The following is a 14,602-nucleotide window of genomic DNA, read 5'->3' on the forward strand; positions in this document are numbered from 1 at the left end:
AAAATTCGAATGGTTGACTGTTTGTTCATTCAATTTAAATTTACATTATTTATACATTTTCATTTGCAATGACGAAAATATTTCAAAATATGAAAAATATCTATTTTTGATTGCAAATAGAATTGTAAAATTGATCAAATGAAACAATAATCAAATTTATATTATTTCAATAGACAACAAAATTGAATTTCTTCACTTCTTCCACATTATCACTTTTCAATTATTATCCACTAAATTTTCAAAAATTTCACATATTTTACATCACGCACAAAATTCATTCATTGACACATAACAACAAGCAGTATATTTGACATGTTCAATTGACTGGAGATATTTGCATAGCACAATGTCAAATTTTGAATTTTTTAAATATAACAGTGCAATATGCAGTGCATGGCATTTATTTTTGAATAGCATAGAAATTTTTGTCGTTGTTGTTGTTGTATGAATTTTTTAAATTGACTTTCAATTCATCTGTAAAATTTGATGATAACATTATTGGACTTTTATCTGGGTAATGATACACTGCCGTTGGATGATTTATTATTGCCAAGTATCTACTTTTATCATTGATGCCCGATGGCAGTTGGGGCAAAAGTCTGGCTTTGGCCTTTGACAAGGGTGAATATGTTTCCGCGTTTGCGGTAATTGGAGAAAGCGAGCAACAGTATGCAAAGTTTTCCTCTATTTTCGAGGTCTGCTATTCCTTATTATTCCCTGTGCAAAGCCTATTTATGTCAGCAACAGTGAATGGCCTAACCTTGGCCTCGGCCGACACCCGCAGCGCCAGTCATGTTCCATTGAAGCTGAAGCCCCCCTTGCACTGAGAACGTATCTGTCTCCTGTGGCAATCATACTTGTCATTTTAATCAGCTACAATATAACCGACAGGAGATACCAGGTGAATGTCCACCATCATATTCATCAACTTCTTGCAACAGACAAACACTATTTGATTTATTCAAACTTGATTTATGCATTATGCAAATTAGCATCCATTTTCCAACTGTAATACATTTGACATTTTCGTTTCATGGTACACAATGCGATTGAGCATCAGTTTGCTTGCTATAAAAAATTGAGCATTTCAAAAAAATAGCGTTTTTTTAAATATGAAAGATAAAAAAAGACAATTTTTATGCAACTTCTGTCGACAACAGTGGTGACAGTTTTTTTTTGTTTTGAAATCGACGACCACCGCAATTTTCAATTGGCATGTTAAAATTAGCTGACCTTTTGGTAACAGATTTTTTTTAGCTGCATTTCAATTATTTTTCTTTTTTAATTTTTCAAATGACATAAAAAGACTAAAATTGACACATGAACAGTTTATAGAGTTTATTTTTTCAACGAAAAAACAGTTTGAATCAAAATTCGAATAATATGCAAATGAACAATGGATTTTTAGTTGAAAGTTGTATGTCAGTTGAAATGGTATTGATGCACTTGAAGTGCAGCAGCCTGAAGTTGCAAAAGTCAAATTTATTTATTAAGAACGTTCCGATTTAATGGACAGTTGTGACATCTATTTTATTTTCCATTTTTCTGTTTGGTTAATTAAAATTCTCCTAGTGATGATGTTGTTTAAACTAATATTTGAAATTATAATTCAGCAAAGCAATTGATGATTTGACTGAAAAATGTATTGATTTTAGCAAAATCTGCCACTTTATGGGAAAATTATTATCTTGCTAATGTGAATGAAGTACAGTGAAAAGGAGAATGTTGTTTAGGTTGACGGAAAAGTTTTTGTTGTTGCAATGTTGAAAATTATAAAAATGATTCCAATTTTAATATGCAATTCTATTGAACATCACTGAAAAATGCTCACTTGTTGATGAAGGGAATTGTGATTGATAATTTTCACAGTCGGTACAATTATTTATTATTCATCTGAGAATATAAAAAAAACGGATATTTTCTCTTAATGAAATTACATTTCTTCTTCATATGTTCTTTTTTGGGGGAAAATTTTACTCACGTATAAAAAAAAATATCCGAATGAATAATCGAATTTGTAATCGTTTTCGCAATAATGGCAAGATTGCATGCTTGCAAAGGTGAACTGTGATACTAACTCAATTTAGCATATGAAAATTGTCCAATTGATTTTCAATTTAATTTTCAACTCGCGCTTCTGCAACTGTTTCGATGATATTCTTGTTTTGCAATTGAAAATTGAAACGTTATTATTGTTATCATTATTATTATTATTATTGTTGTTGTTGTTGTTGTTGTGGTGGTGATGATGCAGGGAATTTTGAAAATTTCAAAAATTTAAACTTCAAAATTTTTCAAGCAAAGAAGCTTTCCAAAAGTTGGCACTTTGTGTCTGTCTGTTAAATGCGATTTGTCAAAAAATTCTCCAATGCTTTTGCACTTGCTTACGTTTGCTGTTCATTTTATTCAAACTTCACTTACAGATTGCAAAAATTTTCCATAAATTTTCAACTACATCTTTATTATAGAATTTATTATCAGTAATGCTAAGAGAAATATTGGCGGAAAAATTAATCCGATTTAATAATAAAGCGACAATTTTTATCACTGCATAAAAGTCAACTTGCTACAAATGGTCCGATAAAACAGTTTTTTTTACTTTGATAATATTATTGGAGCATTTTTTTGTTGAATTGTTTAATTTTCCTTTCAATTTGAGAAGCAATCAAAAAATTCCATCTCTGCTTATTTGAAAATCAGTACGTTGAACATGAGATACAGATGCAAATTTTTCCCAACACAATAAATATCATTGAATGATTCGAACTATCAAACGATGTTTCCAATTTCAATGTTCCAATAATAATAATAATAATAATAATAATAATGGGAAAATAATCATCTTGAATATATCAGACGTTGCAATTTTGTGAACAATTTACCGAAAAGCATGTAACATTCATTTGGAAAATTATCGTGATAAAAGTGAAACGTTGTGGGAAAAAAAATTTGTTCGAAGCAAATAAGTCTGAAATTTCATTTTTACTAAAATGTCACAAAAATGAACTACTTTGATTATATTTTTATAAATGTATTTATTTATTTATTTTATTAATCAAATTACAGAATGCACTTACAGTATTTTATTTTATGCATAACATAATTTTTAGACGTTGGCAATTATTATTTTACTGGTTTGGATCACTTTAGCACACATAAAGTTTAAATTAGATAGAAAAAATTCCTATTGACAAAAATAAACTTTGAAAATTTACTTGTTAATCTCTTGTATCTGAAATTTTTTGAATAATTAGAAAAATTATTTATTCAGTTCAAAATTGTTGGAATCATAAAATTTGCTTTTATGAAAATTTCTTCAATTGTTTGATTGAAAATTCGAACATTTTAAAACTGTAAAATAGCATTGCTGTCACTTGATTACAACTGTTTAATTTTCTTCTGATTTGAAAAATTCTTCATCAATACAGTATGACATTGTAGATTACCATCACATTTAGATAAAATAAAATGTCAAAAAATTAAAACAATGGTTGAATGTTAGAAAAAAAAATTTTTTTTCTTTAATTAATGATATAGTTTTATTTGTGAATTGGATGAAATTTTGTGCTGCATAATTTATCATTGAAATTCATTCACTCACAGCTACGAAAATAAGCGGCATAAACGGTTTGTCTGATGGCGGTTTGTTCAGAGAGTTTCGAGAAATTTGCCATCATTTTAAAAGAGCATAACACTTACAAGCGAAGAAGCAGTTAATAATTATAATATGGATTAAGGGGAAAATGCTATTTTTTAATAATCAAAACTGCAGCATGCTCGTCGTCAGTTCAAAGTTCCATAAAAGACGGGTTCCTTGCCATTGATGTACTCTCCGCGCAGCACATCGTCAGTAGTAGCCACTTTGCACTGACCAGTCAGCTTCGGGTTAACCTTCTGAAATTTAAATGAAAAAGTTGTAATTGTTCAACTGTTCAAACTTAATTATTACAAATCCACAGTTTTTAAAAAAAATATTTTCATCACGTGCAATTTCAAAAAGCATATCATCATCACATGGTTGGCCGCCAGCTGCATGAAATATAAAACAACGAAATGCATGCAAAATTGAAAGATTAATTCCGCATCAGCTGTTCAATTCTGAATGCATATGTTGTTTTATGAAAAAAAAATTATCCTATCAGCTGTCTACTGTACATTCATGTATGTTAAATTACATTAAAGTATTATTTGCTTGACAAAAATTAAACTATGTAAAACTGAAAGGGTAAAGAATATAAATGTCAAAATTTTTCCGGCACCCATCCCGGCATATATTATATATTTGTGTGTGAAAATTCGAGTAAAAAATTTTTCATTTTTTAAGCAAAGTTTTTGCTGCCATGGAAGAAGATTTCCAAAGGCGTCACATGTGTCAAAAAGTGCAGAATTGCACAAAAAAGAGAAAAAAAATGATTATTCGGCTTTTCAATCATGCTTAAATGACAACTGGAACAAGAAATGAATTGCTTCCTGATGTTCATACACTTCTTCTACATCCCATCCTTGGAAGAATATTGCAATTGGTAAGTGAAAGCATGGTTTTTTTTCTATCAATGAAATATGAGCTCTTATTATTATTATTATTATTATCATTATCAATGAAACGTGCCTTTGATTTACTTTCGTTGAACTGAATGTTTCCGCTTTTGGTTAATTGTAACAAAAGAAAATGACAAAATTATGCGGAAGTTTGCTGCTGAAATGAATTTGTGCAGTTTCAAAATTAATAACACCAATGAACATTATTGAAATTAATAATTGTTCTTAAAAACTTTGAACAGCAACCAAACAAGCGATGGCAGTCAATTTTGGTTGATTGAATAATAATAATAATAATAATATGAAGAATAATAAGAAGAAATTATTAAAGTTTTGATCATCAAAATCACTGAACAGAATTTGTTCCATTTGGTGGTGGTGTTCGCTTTGTTAATTATTTTACAAATTATCAGTATATTTTTGCAAACTGCTAACTAGCCTTCAACGTCATTGAATTTGAAAAAAAAAAGAAAACTTTGACGTTTCAACTGAAAGATTATGAGCAAACAAAAAAAAGACAGAAATAACAATCTCAGAGATACTGTTTAAAAAAATGAGATGTTCATGTATAAATAGAATTTGAAGTTATTGCTGTTAAATTTTGAAAAACGTAAAACCAGTGGCATTAATATTGTTGTTGGTGGTGGTGGTGGTAGTGGTGGCTTTTGACTAGCTTCCTTCCCAGTTGACACATTTTGCCCATCTGCAATGTGATACTTTAGCTTGGCTTGAAATTAAAACTGCACTCTGGTGTGCGTGTTGTGTTGTGTTGTGTTCGTATTCCAGAAAAGATACGCTGCATCCAGCTTACTGCCTGGGCAAATATTGAAAACTTAGCTTAGTGGTTCCGTTTATTGAAAACTTAGCTTAGTGGTTCCGTTTCACCGGTGCAGTGTTCATCAAGCAAACACCGATTCACATTCGCTCAGAATTTCACTGTTTATTTTTCACTGTTCTATTTTCTGTTTATCTATCCCGTCTGTTTATTGCTTGTACTGCAGTACCAATTGGTTACCTTTTTGCATACCTTGTAGTAATAATTTTATGCAAAAAAAATAATTTTTTGTTTAAAAAAAGGAAAAGAATGAAACTACATGTATATATTCTATGTATACGTACGTTTATCAGGACAGCTGGCATTGAAACTTCAGATTTCTGATCAAGAATGGATAGAGGATTCTTGTCCAAACGATTCCGGAAACAATTCAATCCAAGTTCACACTGGCATGAATCGAAGCATTTCTGACCTTCTTTCAACGCATGCTGAACGCAGAGTCCAGTAATAGCAGGGGTGTTGCCGACCGTAACGTTGTAATGACAACATAAACCTGCATTTTGAATATGTAAAAACGACCAAAAAAAAACTAAAGTTGGTTATTTGTCATTAAACTCGTATGGGGTTTTTTTAATGTTTAAAAAGTTAAGCGAACATTTAAATTTCTCTCCTCTCATCCATTCCTAAAAAATAAACAAAATGGAGAAAGATAAATAGTATTTTTTGTGACATGAAGGTCAATTTGAAATTTAAACTCTCCATTCTCCATTTCTTTTCAGAAATAACTTTAATCGGGTGATTTGATTACACTGATCTGTGGACATGCACATTGTTCATAGTGATCATTTCACGTTTGCTTTGCAAAAATATTACATCTAATATATTTCAATATCATCAGCCACAGCTTGGAAAGCTCACTCATCACAGCTGGTTAAGAAAAAGTACAACCATAAAAAATATCAAGAATTTAAAGTACAATTTTCAATTTGCATTCTTTTTATTGTCACATTATCCTCTTCTGCAGATCAGTGGGGAAAAAATAAATTTGATGAAATGACGTTTCATTGTAAAATGAGAAGCTGCTGTTGAAAGTGATTCAAAAAATAATTAGCAGACAAACACTACAACTTTTTTCGATTATAATTTTTTGCAAATTTGCTTTTCGAATTTTCCAAAATGTCGAAACAAATTTACTTCAATCGACCATTTCACGTGAAAGAAGCTATTTATATATGCAAATTTAAATAATAATGTGAAAAGTATTTTTCTGTTGATTTAAGCAAATGCCAAGCCTACTTAGTGCACGTCTAGTTAGTTGATCAATGAAATTTTCAATCGCTGATACGACACAATAAGCGTTCACTTTCAAGTGTAAAATGGGGAAAAAATAATTTTTACGTAAAGCATTTTTTGTTATATGTCACTGATTTTTCTTCGATCATATACAAACAAGAAACAGATGATGCAGATTTTAATCCAAGGTACAAAGTTGTACAATTGTAGATTGAATTGTAATTTAAACAAAGAAAAAAACAGAAAATAAAGAAGAGTTTTGTGAAAGTTGTAATTGCGATATTATCGTCAATAGCATGCAACTTCCTTGTTTATTCTGTTTCTTTTTTTCCTTTTCTCAGCTAGTCGAAGAGAAATTTGCAAAAATTTTCACAAATTAAATTTTCCCTTTAAAATACTAACATCTGATGAAAATTTGACTTTATTCAATTTACGCCAACTAGCTTCAAACTTATTAACACAAGACCAATCGTTAACAAAAACTTTCATGCAGATTCTTCTTCATTTTCAATTTTCACTATCGATTGTAGAATTTTCTTAGGAAAATTCCAAAAAGTTAAAAAACAACAATCATTAATTCAATGTTGATAGCCTTCTTGGAACAAAATCAGCATCACCGCTGCCCTCAATTAGCACTGGATAACTAGCATGCAGGCTATTATGGAGTTGAGAACTTTGCCTAACAAGAGCAACCATCAGCATTTTGTCAATTGTGCAATTCTTATATGTTTGACCAAAAAAATTGATTTAAAAACTTTCAGTGTATTTCGAAATGAAAAATAAATTTAAAAAGTATGAATGCTTTTACCAGAAAAAAAAACAAAGCAAACAATTTTGCATTATATTATTTTATATTGCCACGGTTTTTTCCATGTTATTGTTGGTGTTCAAGGTGAATGTAGATTTTCTTGCCTTTATGATTTGTAAGAAAAGAAATATATCAAAAAAAACATTCCATAATGCAACATCCATTTACATCAATTTTACACAAATATTTGAAAATTTGTAAACTGTTTCTTTTGAAATTAAGTTCTATTATGCTGATGTTTAGTATAGCGAACCGTTTGTTCATAGCACAAAGTGTGAACACCAACTTTTAAAAATGTTACCAAGGTGAGAATCATCGCCAAACCCTCATTTTCACAACACCTTTGTTTTATGGTTTACAGTTTGATTTGCATTTTATTTACGTGGTGGTAGTAGTAGTAGTAGTAGGTGGATGAGAAATGGTTACTGACCCCGAAAGAAAAAATATTCCAATTCTACAATTGCATTCTAATCAATTTGCTTGCTAAAGATGAATTTCGATGTGATTGTGTGAATGAAAAGAGAGAAAAAAAAGAGAAAATCTCAAGAAAGACCAACTGTTCAATATTGTGGTAGGACTATTATTATAATATGGATGATTGTGACCTACAAGAGCAGAATGGAAGAATAAAAATGGTGATAATCAAGTCTCACCTGGCTTACAGTGTCGATGACCGGAACAAGTTGAGCCCATGTTACCAAATCGGCTAATTTGAAATGTCATAAGCCGAGTGGGTCGTGGGTCTGGTGGTGCTGGGCTGGGTCGTGGGGCTTCTTTCTTGGTTGGCTTCGAGTCGGTCGATCTTGTACGATGCCACAGGACGTTGCTTATCTTGGAAAGTTTTCCACGAATAGACAACAATTCCGAATCAACTTTCTTCTTCCAAATTCGATCTTCGACGGTGGGTTTTGTTTTTTTACAGAAACGTTTTTTGAACCATCGATCCGCAGCAGCAGTTCCATTAACATCTTTGGAATCTTTCACATTCAATCGTCGACGCAGTATATCAATCTCTTGAGCCAGTCGTTTCAACTGTCTTCGCTTTCTGCGAAGCAATTTTTTCAAATTACTGCGTGTGGACAGTGTCCATTCTCGATTGTGACGAGCTGGTGATCGCTTTGTAGAATTGTCAGGGGTGACGCAACAGCACCACCACGAGAACAAGGAGAGGAGCAAAAAAATTACCGGCCAGCAGCGCATTGAAAAAGTTTTCACAAGTTGAAAAAATTAATCCCAGCCACGCCTACTGCAACACCTACAAGCCAGCGGCGTTGCGTCTGTGCTTCAGAAGTGAATTGTGGGCTGAGCAATGGTTGTCGAGCAATCGTATTTTCTGATATTCAGGTTATTGATGTCATGTGGCGCTAGCTAATGGGAACCGAGCGCGAAAACGAAGACAGATGACTAGATTTGTATCTTTCCGACTTGCCCGTTATCGTGCTGTCATCGTGCATTTTATTAAAACTGATTTTCAGATTTTATGCAATGATCAATACATGCATAGTGTTCAATTTTCATATTCCAACAATCTCCTAATTCATCGTTTGTTTGATCATACTCTTGAAATGATAACAATAATCCATCGGTACCTTTTATTTTTCATCAAACAGTTAATATTGAATGAAAAATCTGATTGCTTGTATGCTTTTACAAACAATGATTTTTGTTAATGATTTTTTAAAAAATAGCAGAGTAGCACTGCTTTTCGTAAGCAGAACTTCAGTGACTGACTGACTGATTCATTTCGACAAGTTGGGTAGAAATGTTTTCACAAAATGTCATATTCTGTCAAATGAACGAGCTTTAATATTTATTCTTTATCTTGAGAGTTGAAATTCCAAGCTTGACATCTTATATCTCAGCAATAACAAAACAAATGCTCATATTGTCGTACAACATGTTGTACAACGACTACGTGGAATTTTCACAATATAGATTTTCCAATTGTAATCAGTTGTTGCCTTCCTAGGCAATTTTGGCACTTTTCTACAAATGCCAAAAGTGCATTTACAATGCCAAAATTACAATAAAAGCATCCTGCTGTTGTAGTTTCCCCAAATTTACACCAGTTCTTGACGTTCATTTGGAAACATTAAAAATTTTGGACGCTCCTGGAAAAAAGTCATCAAAGACATAATTTGTCTTTTATTTTCAATCATTAATATTGTAAAATTGACCAACTGCTGTGCTTTGAAATTCCACAACAACTGATACTTTTCACTTTTGCTGTGATTTAGTTTCCCATAAAAAATTTTTATTTCCTCGTTACATCTGAATCTGTTTGTTGTTTATTGTTTTATTGTTCAGTTAAAAAGCAATGAAAAATTTAGAAATGATGAAAAAGAACTATTTATATTTTGCTTTGTTTGAATATTAATTATTTGAAAAATTTTCACTGCAAATGATGCATACAAAAGTCATATCTAATAATTTCACATTATTGTTATGATTTGTTTATTATTTGTTTGAGCTGCGGTGATTCGTGATCATGATCATATGAAAAATCATAAAGGCGATGATTATCAAATTTATTTGAATATTTCATGATCTGAAACGAATGAAAGCATCATAAATGCTGCACCTATTGTTCGTTGTATCTATTCTGGAACAGCAATTTTGCGTTGCATTTCCTTTTTGAAATTGTTTTCCTTTCAAATGAAATGCAAAGCTACATCCTGCTTTAGATTAAGTTTCCAGCAGTTTTTATTTGCTCATTAGTCGAGAAAATAAGACAACTTAAACTGAACAAGCTGTTCACTAAATTTCACTTTTTCAATAACATTTCACATTTGTTTTATAATTCCCAGTCATTATTTTTTATGGTTGCACTTTCACGTGCTTTTTATGTACGAAAAACAGAATTATGAGACCGACAATGACAACAGCGGCACTTTGAAGGGGTACTTTTAATATACAAATTGCAGATTGTTGTAGATTAAAATAGAAAATGAATAATCGTGGATTTCCTGTTAAAACAAAATCCACGTGATGTTCAAAAATAAAAACAAAATCCGCATCTCTCTTCAGAGTAGCTGCTTTGATAAGTATCGGAGAAGTTGTATCAAATGTACAAAAAAGAAAATATGAAATCTGATATATCTATTAATGTTTTCTTTGCTATTGGTGAAAATGCACACATACATATATATACATATATAGTTAATGTTTGTCTTTCCGTGACGTACAAAATGAAATTGGAGAAGGTAATTTAATCAAAAATCCACTTTTGATTTTGAACAATACAAAAAGAAAAAACCAATCTGTTTATTTGCCAACTTGGTTCTATTTTTGAAACTACACAAAACTGCAAGGATAAGTGTAAGGTAAAAAAAACAGCTTTTTTATCATAAAATTTAAATATGACTTGGTACAATTACAGTATGAAATTGTTTTGTTGAAAATTTTCTCATTAATTCATGGCAAAGGTTTTCAGTTTGTGATGTTTCATTGCATTCAGTTTTATTTAAAAATATAAATAAAAAGTAACAATATCTTGCAACACGAGACGCTAGTTTTGGAGTTGCTTTTAAACTGAATTAACTTTTAAACATGAAAATGTCCACTGCAGAGAAAAACAAACAAATTATAACTTGTGATTAGCAGGTATAAAGTGGAATTTCAACGAATAAATATTTGCGACTTATTTTTGCTTTGCAAATATGGTTTTTAGTCTGTTGTTAATGATCCACTTGAAAATGGTACATTTGAGCATTAATTCAGCACTTATTTGTTGTTAAAAGCAAAATACAACACACGAATTGGTTCTTAAAGAAAGAAAGAAAGCACGATATACATTAGTTTAAATTTCCACAATCTTTCCTGATATGCCCTTTAATAAATCTAGAGGTGGTGTAATTATCATCTTATCATACATCTTACTGTTATCGTTGTACCTTTGAAATTGTGATTATGACTTACTTGTTGGTGGAAAAACTTTCTCAGTGGTCAACAAAATTGCTAACAATCAGCTGAATTTAAAGATTACAAATCAAACATTGCATCTTAAGTTTCTTTTTTTTCCTCTTTTTCTCTGTTCTATTTTTCCTCACTTTGCAAATTTATTAGGATGATCCGTTTTACAAATATGTACCATTGTAAGCATATTTCTGTTTACGATGTAAACTTCTGCCAAGCTTACAAATGAAGCACTGCACTTCTCCCAAAAATAGCATTTTGCAAATTTAATTTCTACTCTCTGTTACGCAACGTAAATAATAATAAGAAGTACTGCTTCAACGTGCTTTCAAATTTGATTGGAAATGTATATATATATGTATATGCATATGGAATATCAAAAAACTGCTTTTTCCAAATGATGGTCACATAATATGTAAAATTTCTTCATATAATTTAAAGTCTTTCTCATGTTTCATTAAACTTTATTGAAAAAGTTAATACAAATCTGAATTATGAAATAATATCATAATAATAATAATTTTTATTATTCATTCACTATCTGCTTTACGTCCTTGTTGGAATGTTTATTTTTTAAAATTATCAAAAAACTATATGTAAACATACATCATTTTATTTTAAAACAAAAACAGCAAAACTTATAAAATCAAAAAATAGAAAAAAACAGACCAGCAAAATAACGTTTGAAATGCATATCAATCAACAGTACATGATGTGTAATGCGTGTTGAAATTGAAATCAATAAATTTTGCAAAATAGATGCTATCTTACTGAAATGATCAGTAAATTGCAATAAATTATCTCTGCACTATTTGCTTATTATCATACTCAGCAATGTCGATCGATAAATTATATTGTTGCAATCAGCAACTTCTTCACTTTCCAAGATTCTAAGACTGATGGTATGATTCCTTTTGATGTTGAAAAATAAATTGAAAGCAAGTTTAATTATTCAATTTAAACTTTAAAATTCTATTCAGAAAAGGAAAATTATCAAATGTTTGTCGTAATTTCTGAATCTATTAGGCTGAAATTTTCAAAACTATCAGCTTTCTGGAATAAACTCAATCATAACAAACACTGACCCCTTGGCTTCATTTATAAGAAAAATATTCAAGAATGATTTATTAATTAGTTCAGAGTAGGAAAAGCAGAATTACAATCAAAAAGCGGGCATATCTATTGACCCGCTTTATTTCGGCTCCATGATCGGCAATACTGTTCACCAGCTGCTTATCTGTACCTTTTGCTGCCCACTGTTGACATTGGTTCACGTGCAATGTGCAACGAAGCTTGAAGCTGATTGGTTACAGTTGAATCTTTCATCTCTGACAATTGTGTCAGTAGAACTGTTCTCAGTTCTCAGTTCATCATCATCAACAGCATCACCATGTCCCAATATCGGTGCAATTCCACTACGGTATGTAGAGATTTATTTCACTCTTTTTAGCAACAATTTTAAGCTGTTATTCTGTTTTTCTTTGTTTTTTTTAATTAAGCAAAATATTCCACGAGCATGCACAAAACGGCAAAATTCTCAAACGTTCAGCTGCAATTCATTCAACAAACTTTATTAATTAATTATTCAAGCATAATCTTTTATTGTTTTTTTAACCCTTTTTCATTCAATTTCTTACCATTTGACGTGTAATAAACGAATAAACTAATTAATAATTTTATTAATTGAATTTAACTATTGCAATCTTTTCATAGGTAAAAATAATGCTACAACAGTGTTCAATAATTTTTACAATATTTTTCCTACAACAACAAAATAATAATTCAATTTAAAAACTTTTTGCATTACTGTATATATTAATATAAAATATGTATATATATATAGCAACAGTTAATTTCAAATAAAATCTTCTGCACAATAATATTTACATTGATGTCTTCACTTTTGCATTTCTTGTTTTCATTTGACAAGAATAATCAGAAACGAGAAGTATCATCATCATCATCATCATTCATTCATTGTTGTGCATACGTTTGTTTGAATTTCTCTCCAACAATTTGTTCAATTTTATACATTATTTGATCATTGATCCCTTGTTGAATTGCAAAGAAACTTTTTCTTATTAATGCTATCATTGAACAGTCGCTGTTCTGTTAACATTTAACAAAAGTTTAAAAAAAGATATTCATTTTTTACTTTCATAAAAAAAGCATAAATACTTACTGTATAAGCATCGAATAGCTTGTGAAATGTATTAATATTGAATTGAAATAATAAAAATAGGCATTTTTGTTCTTTTTTTTCAAACCTCTAGCAGAGAAAGGTTTGGTTCAGAGAGGGCGTTGTCGGTGAGCTGCTAGAAAGCCAATTACCACTGTGGACTTGGAGCTTAGCTTCGGTGTTGACGAATATCTACGTTGGACCTCGTAAAGTGAGGAAAATTATTTTCGGAATCTTCTTTCTGATGATTGTTTTTGTGGTCTCTTACGCTCTGATGTGGATGATCATTTACAATCACATCCGACGTTTGTTCATTGGATCCACGACACCGCAGCCGAATCATTCGAAATCCAATCCAGCAGGGCAACAAGAAGCAGAAGAAGAAAATTATGATAATGATGATGATGATGATGATGAAGAAGAAGAAGAAGAATATGAAAAAATTATGAGCATGATCAACAATCGACATTTTCATAACCAACCGATCAAGCTTGAAAATGAAAAGCCAAATTTGTTATCGTCAGTTTCAATTCCAACATTATCTGAAGATTATCATCAAGCTTCTTCTTATTCTTCTTCTTCATTGTCTATTTCTGATTCCAACGAAGAAATTCTTCACGGTGACGGGGCAGATGATGTTCAACATGTTCCCAATCTTCTTCAGAAAGCAAAAAATAATACTTGCTCAACAGCAACTATCAATTTCTCTCAATCACATTCATCGCCGTCATTGATGTACTCGTATTAATAATAAACAATTCAAATTTGCACACTGACTCAAATTTGCTACTTTTGCTTTTTCTAAACTGAATTTCAAAAAAAAATTTTTCCCTCGTCGGCTATTCTGCATCACTTTGCATAATAACAACAACAATAATAAACTTATTAATGATGTGCAAAAAAAGTTCATTACAAATTCACAATTCAAAGCATTTTTATCATCACCAAAAAAAACAATTTGTTTTTGAAAATTTTTATTCAAGCCGCGTTGCACACGATAACACCCGCATGTGCTGAAAAAAGCTGGACAATCTAAAATTGCCCATGCAATTAGTCAATTAATTGCTTACTGGAGACCGTAATATTAGCAGTA

General features: G+C 30.8%; 4 protein-coding genes across 4 annotated transcripts; 3 read left to right on the top strand and 1 right to left on the bottom strand.

Annotated features, from left to right (window-relative positions):
- Nucleotides 1-572: 572 nt before the first annotated feature.
- Nucleotides 573-1,053, top strand: Tsp_09599 (hypothetical protein). Its single transcript, XM_003374215.1, is given in 3 exon segments — nucleotides 573-676; nucleotides 742-859; nucleotides 874-1,053. 3 exon segments carry the CDS (start codon nucleotides 573-575, stop codon nucleotides 1,051-1,053), a joined length of 402 nt encoding a protein of 133 aa, XP_003374263.1.
- Nucleotides 1,054-4,885: 3,832 nt separating this feature from the next.
- Nucleotides 4,886-6,076, bottom strand: Tsp_09598 (conserved hypothetical protein). Its single transcript, XM_003374216.1, has 5 exons — nucleotides 6,070-6,076; nucleotides 5,659-5,867; nucleotides 5,281-5,353; nucleotides 5,157-5,242; nucleotides 4,886-4,924 (listed from the first exon to the last, which is right to left on the bottom strand). Exons 1-5 carry the CDS (start codon nucleotides 6,074-6,076, stop codon nucleotides 4,886-4,888), a joined length of 414 nt encoding a protein of 137 aa, XP_003374264.1.
- A 1,929-nt stretch (nucleotides 6,077-8,005) lies between these two features.
- Tsp_09597 (hypothetical protein) lies at nucleotides 8,006-9,145 on the top strand. The gene is made up of 6 exons (XM_003374217.1): nucleotides 8,006-8,097; nucleotides 8,142-8,316; nucleotides 8,338-8,416; nucleotides 8,549-8,632; nucleotides 8,653-8,759; nucleotides 9,107-9,145. The coding sequence occupies exons 1-6, from the start codon at nucleotides 8,006-8,008 to the stop codon at nucleotides 9,143-9,145; spliced, it is 576 nt and encodes a 191-aa protein (XP_003374265.1).
- A 3,390-nt stretch (nucleotides 9,146-12,535) lies between these two features.
- Nucleotides 12,536-14,257, top strand: Tsp_09596 (hypothetical protein). The gene is made up of 3 exons (XM_003374218.1): nucleotides 12,536-12,750; nucleotides 13,624-13,814; nucleotides 14,034-14,257. The coding sequence occupies exons 1-3, from the start codon at nucleotides 12,536-12,538 to the stop codon at nucleotides 14,255-14,257; spliced, it is 630 nt and encodes a 209-aa protein (XP_003374266.1).
- The last annotated feature ends 345 nt before the right edge of the window (nucleotides 14,258-14,602 follow it).

The sequence above is a fragment of the Trichinella spiralis genome (assembly GCF_000181795.1).
Source record: "Trichinella spiralis strain ISS 195 chromosome Unknown Scfld6, whole genome shotgun sequence".
Classification (NCBI taxonomy): domain Eukaryota; kingdom Metazoa; phylum Nematoda; class Enoplea; order Trichinellida; family Trichinellidae; genus Trichinella; species Trichinella spiralis.

Coding starts and splice junctions, on each gene's coding strand:
- Tsp_09599 (XM_003374215.1), top strand. CDS start 573: ATGCCCGATGGCAGTTGGGGCAAAAGTCTGGCTTTGGCCTTTGACAAG. Junction 677..741: donor AGCGAGCAACAGTATGCAAA/GTTTTCCTCTAT, acceptor TATTTATGTCAG/CAACAGTGAATGGCCTAACC.
- Tsp_09598 (XM_003374216.1), bottom strand. Junction 5,243..5,280: donor AACACGCACACCAGAGTGCA/GTTTTAATTTCA, acceptor ATCACATTGCAG/ATGGGCAAAATGTGTCAACT. Junction 4,925..5,156: donor CAACAATATTAATGCCACTG/GTTTTACGTTTT, acceptor TAATTAACAAAG/CGAACACCACCACCAAATGG.
- Tsp_09597 (XM_003374217.1), top strand. CDS start 8,006: ATGGATGATTGTGACCTACAAGAGCAGAATGGAAGAATAAAAATGGTG. Junction 8,098..8,141: donor AGTGTCGATGACCGGAACAA/GTTGAGCCCATG, acceptor AAATGTCATAAG/CCGAGTGGGTCGTGGGTCTG. Junction 8,417..8,548: donor CACATTCAATCGTCGACGCA/GTATATCAATCT, acceptor TAGAATTGTCAG/GGGTGACGCAACAGCACCAC.
- Tsp_09596 (XM_003374218.1), top strand. CDS start 12,536: ATGATCGGCAATACTGTTCACCAGCTGCTTATCTGTACCTTTTGCTGC. Junction 12,751..13,623: donor ATCGGTGCAATTCCACTACG/GTATGTAGAGAT, acceptor GGTTTGGTTCAG/AGAGGGCGTTGTCGGTGAGC. Junction 13,815..14,033: donor CATTTACAATCACATCCGAC/GTTTGTTCATTG, acceptor TGTTATCGTCAG/TTTCAATTCCAACATTATCT.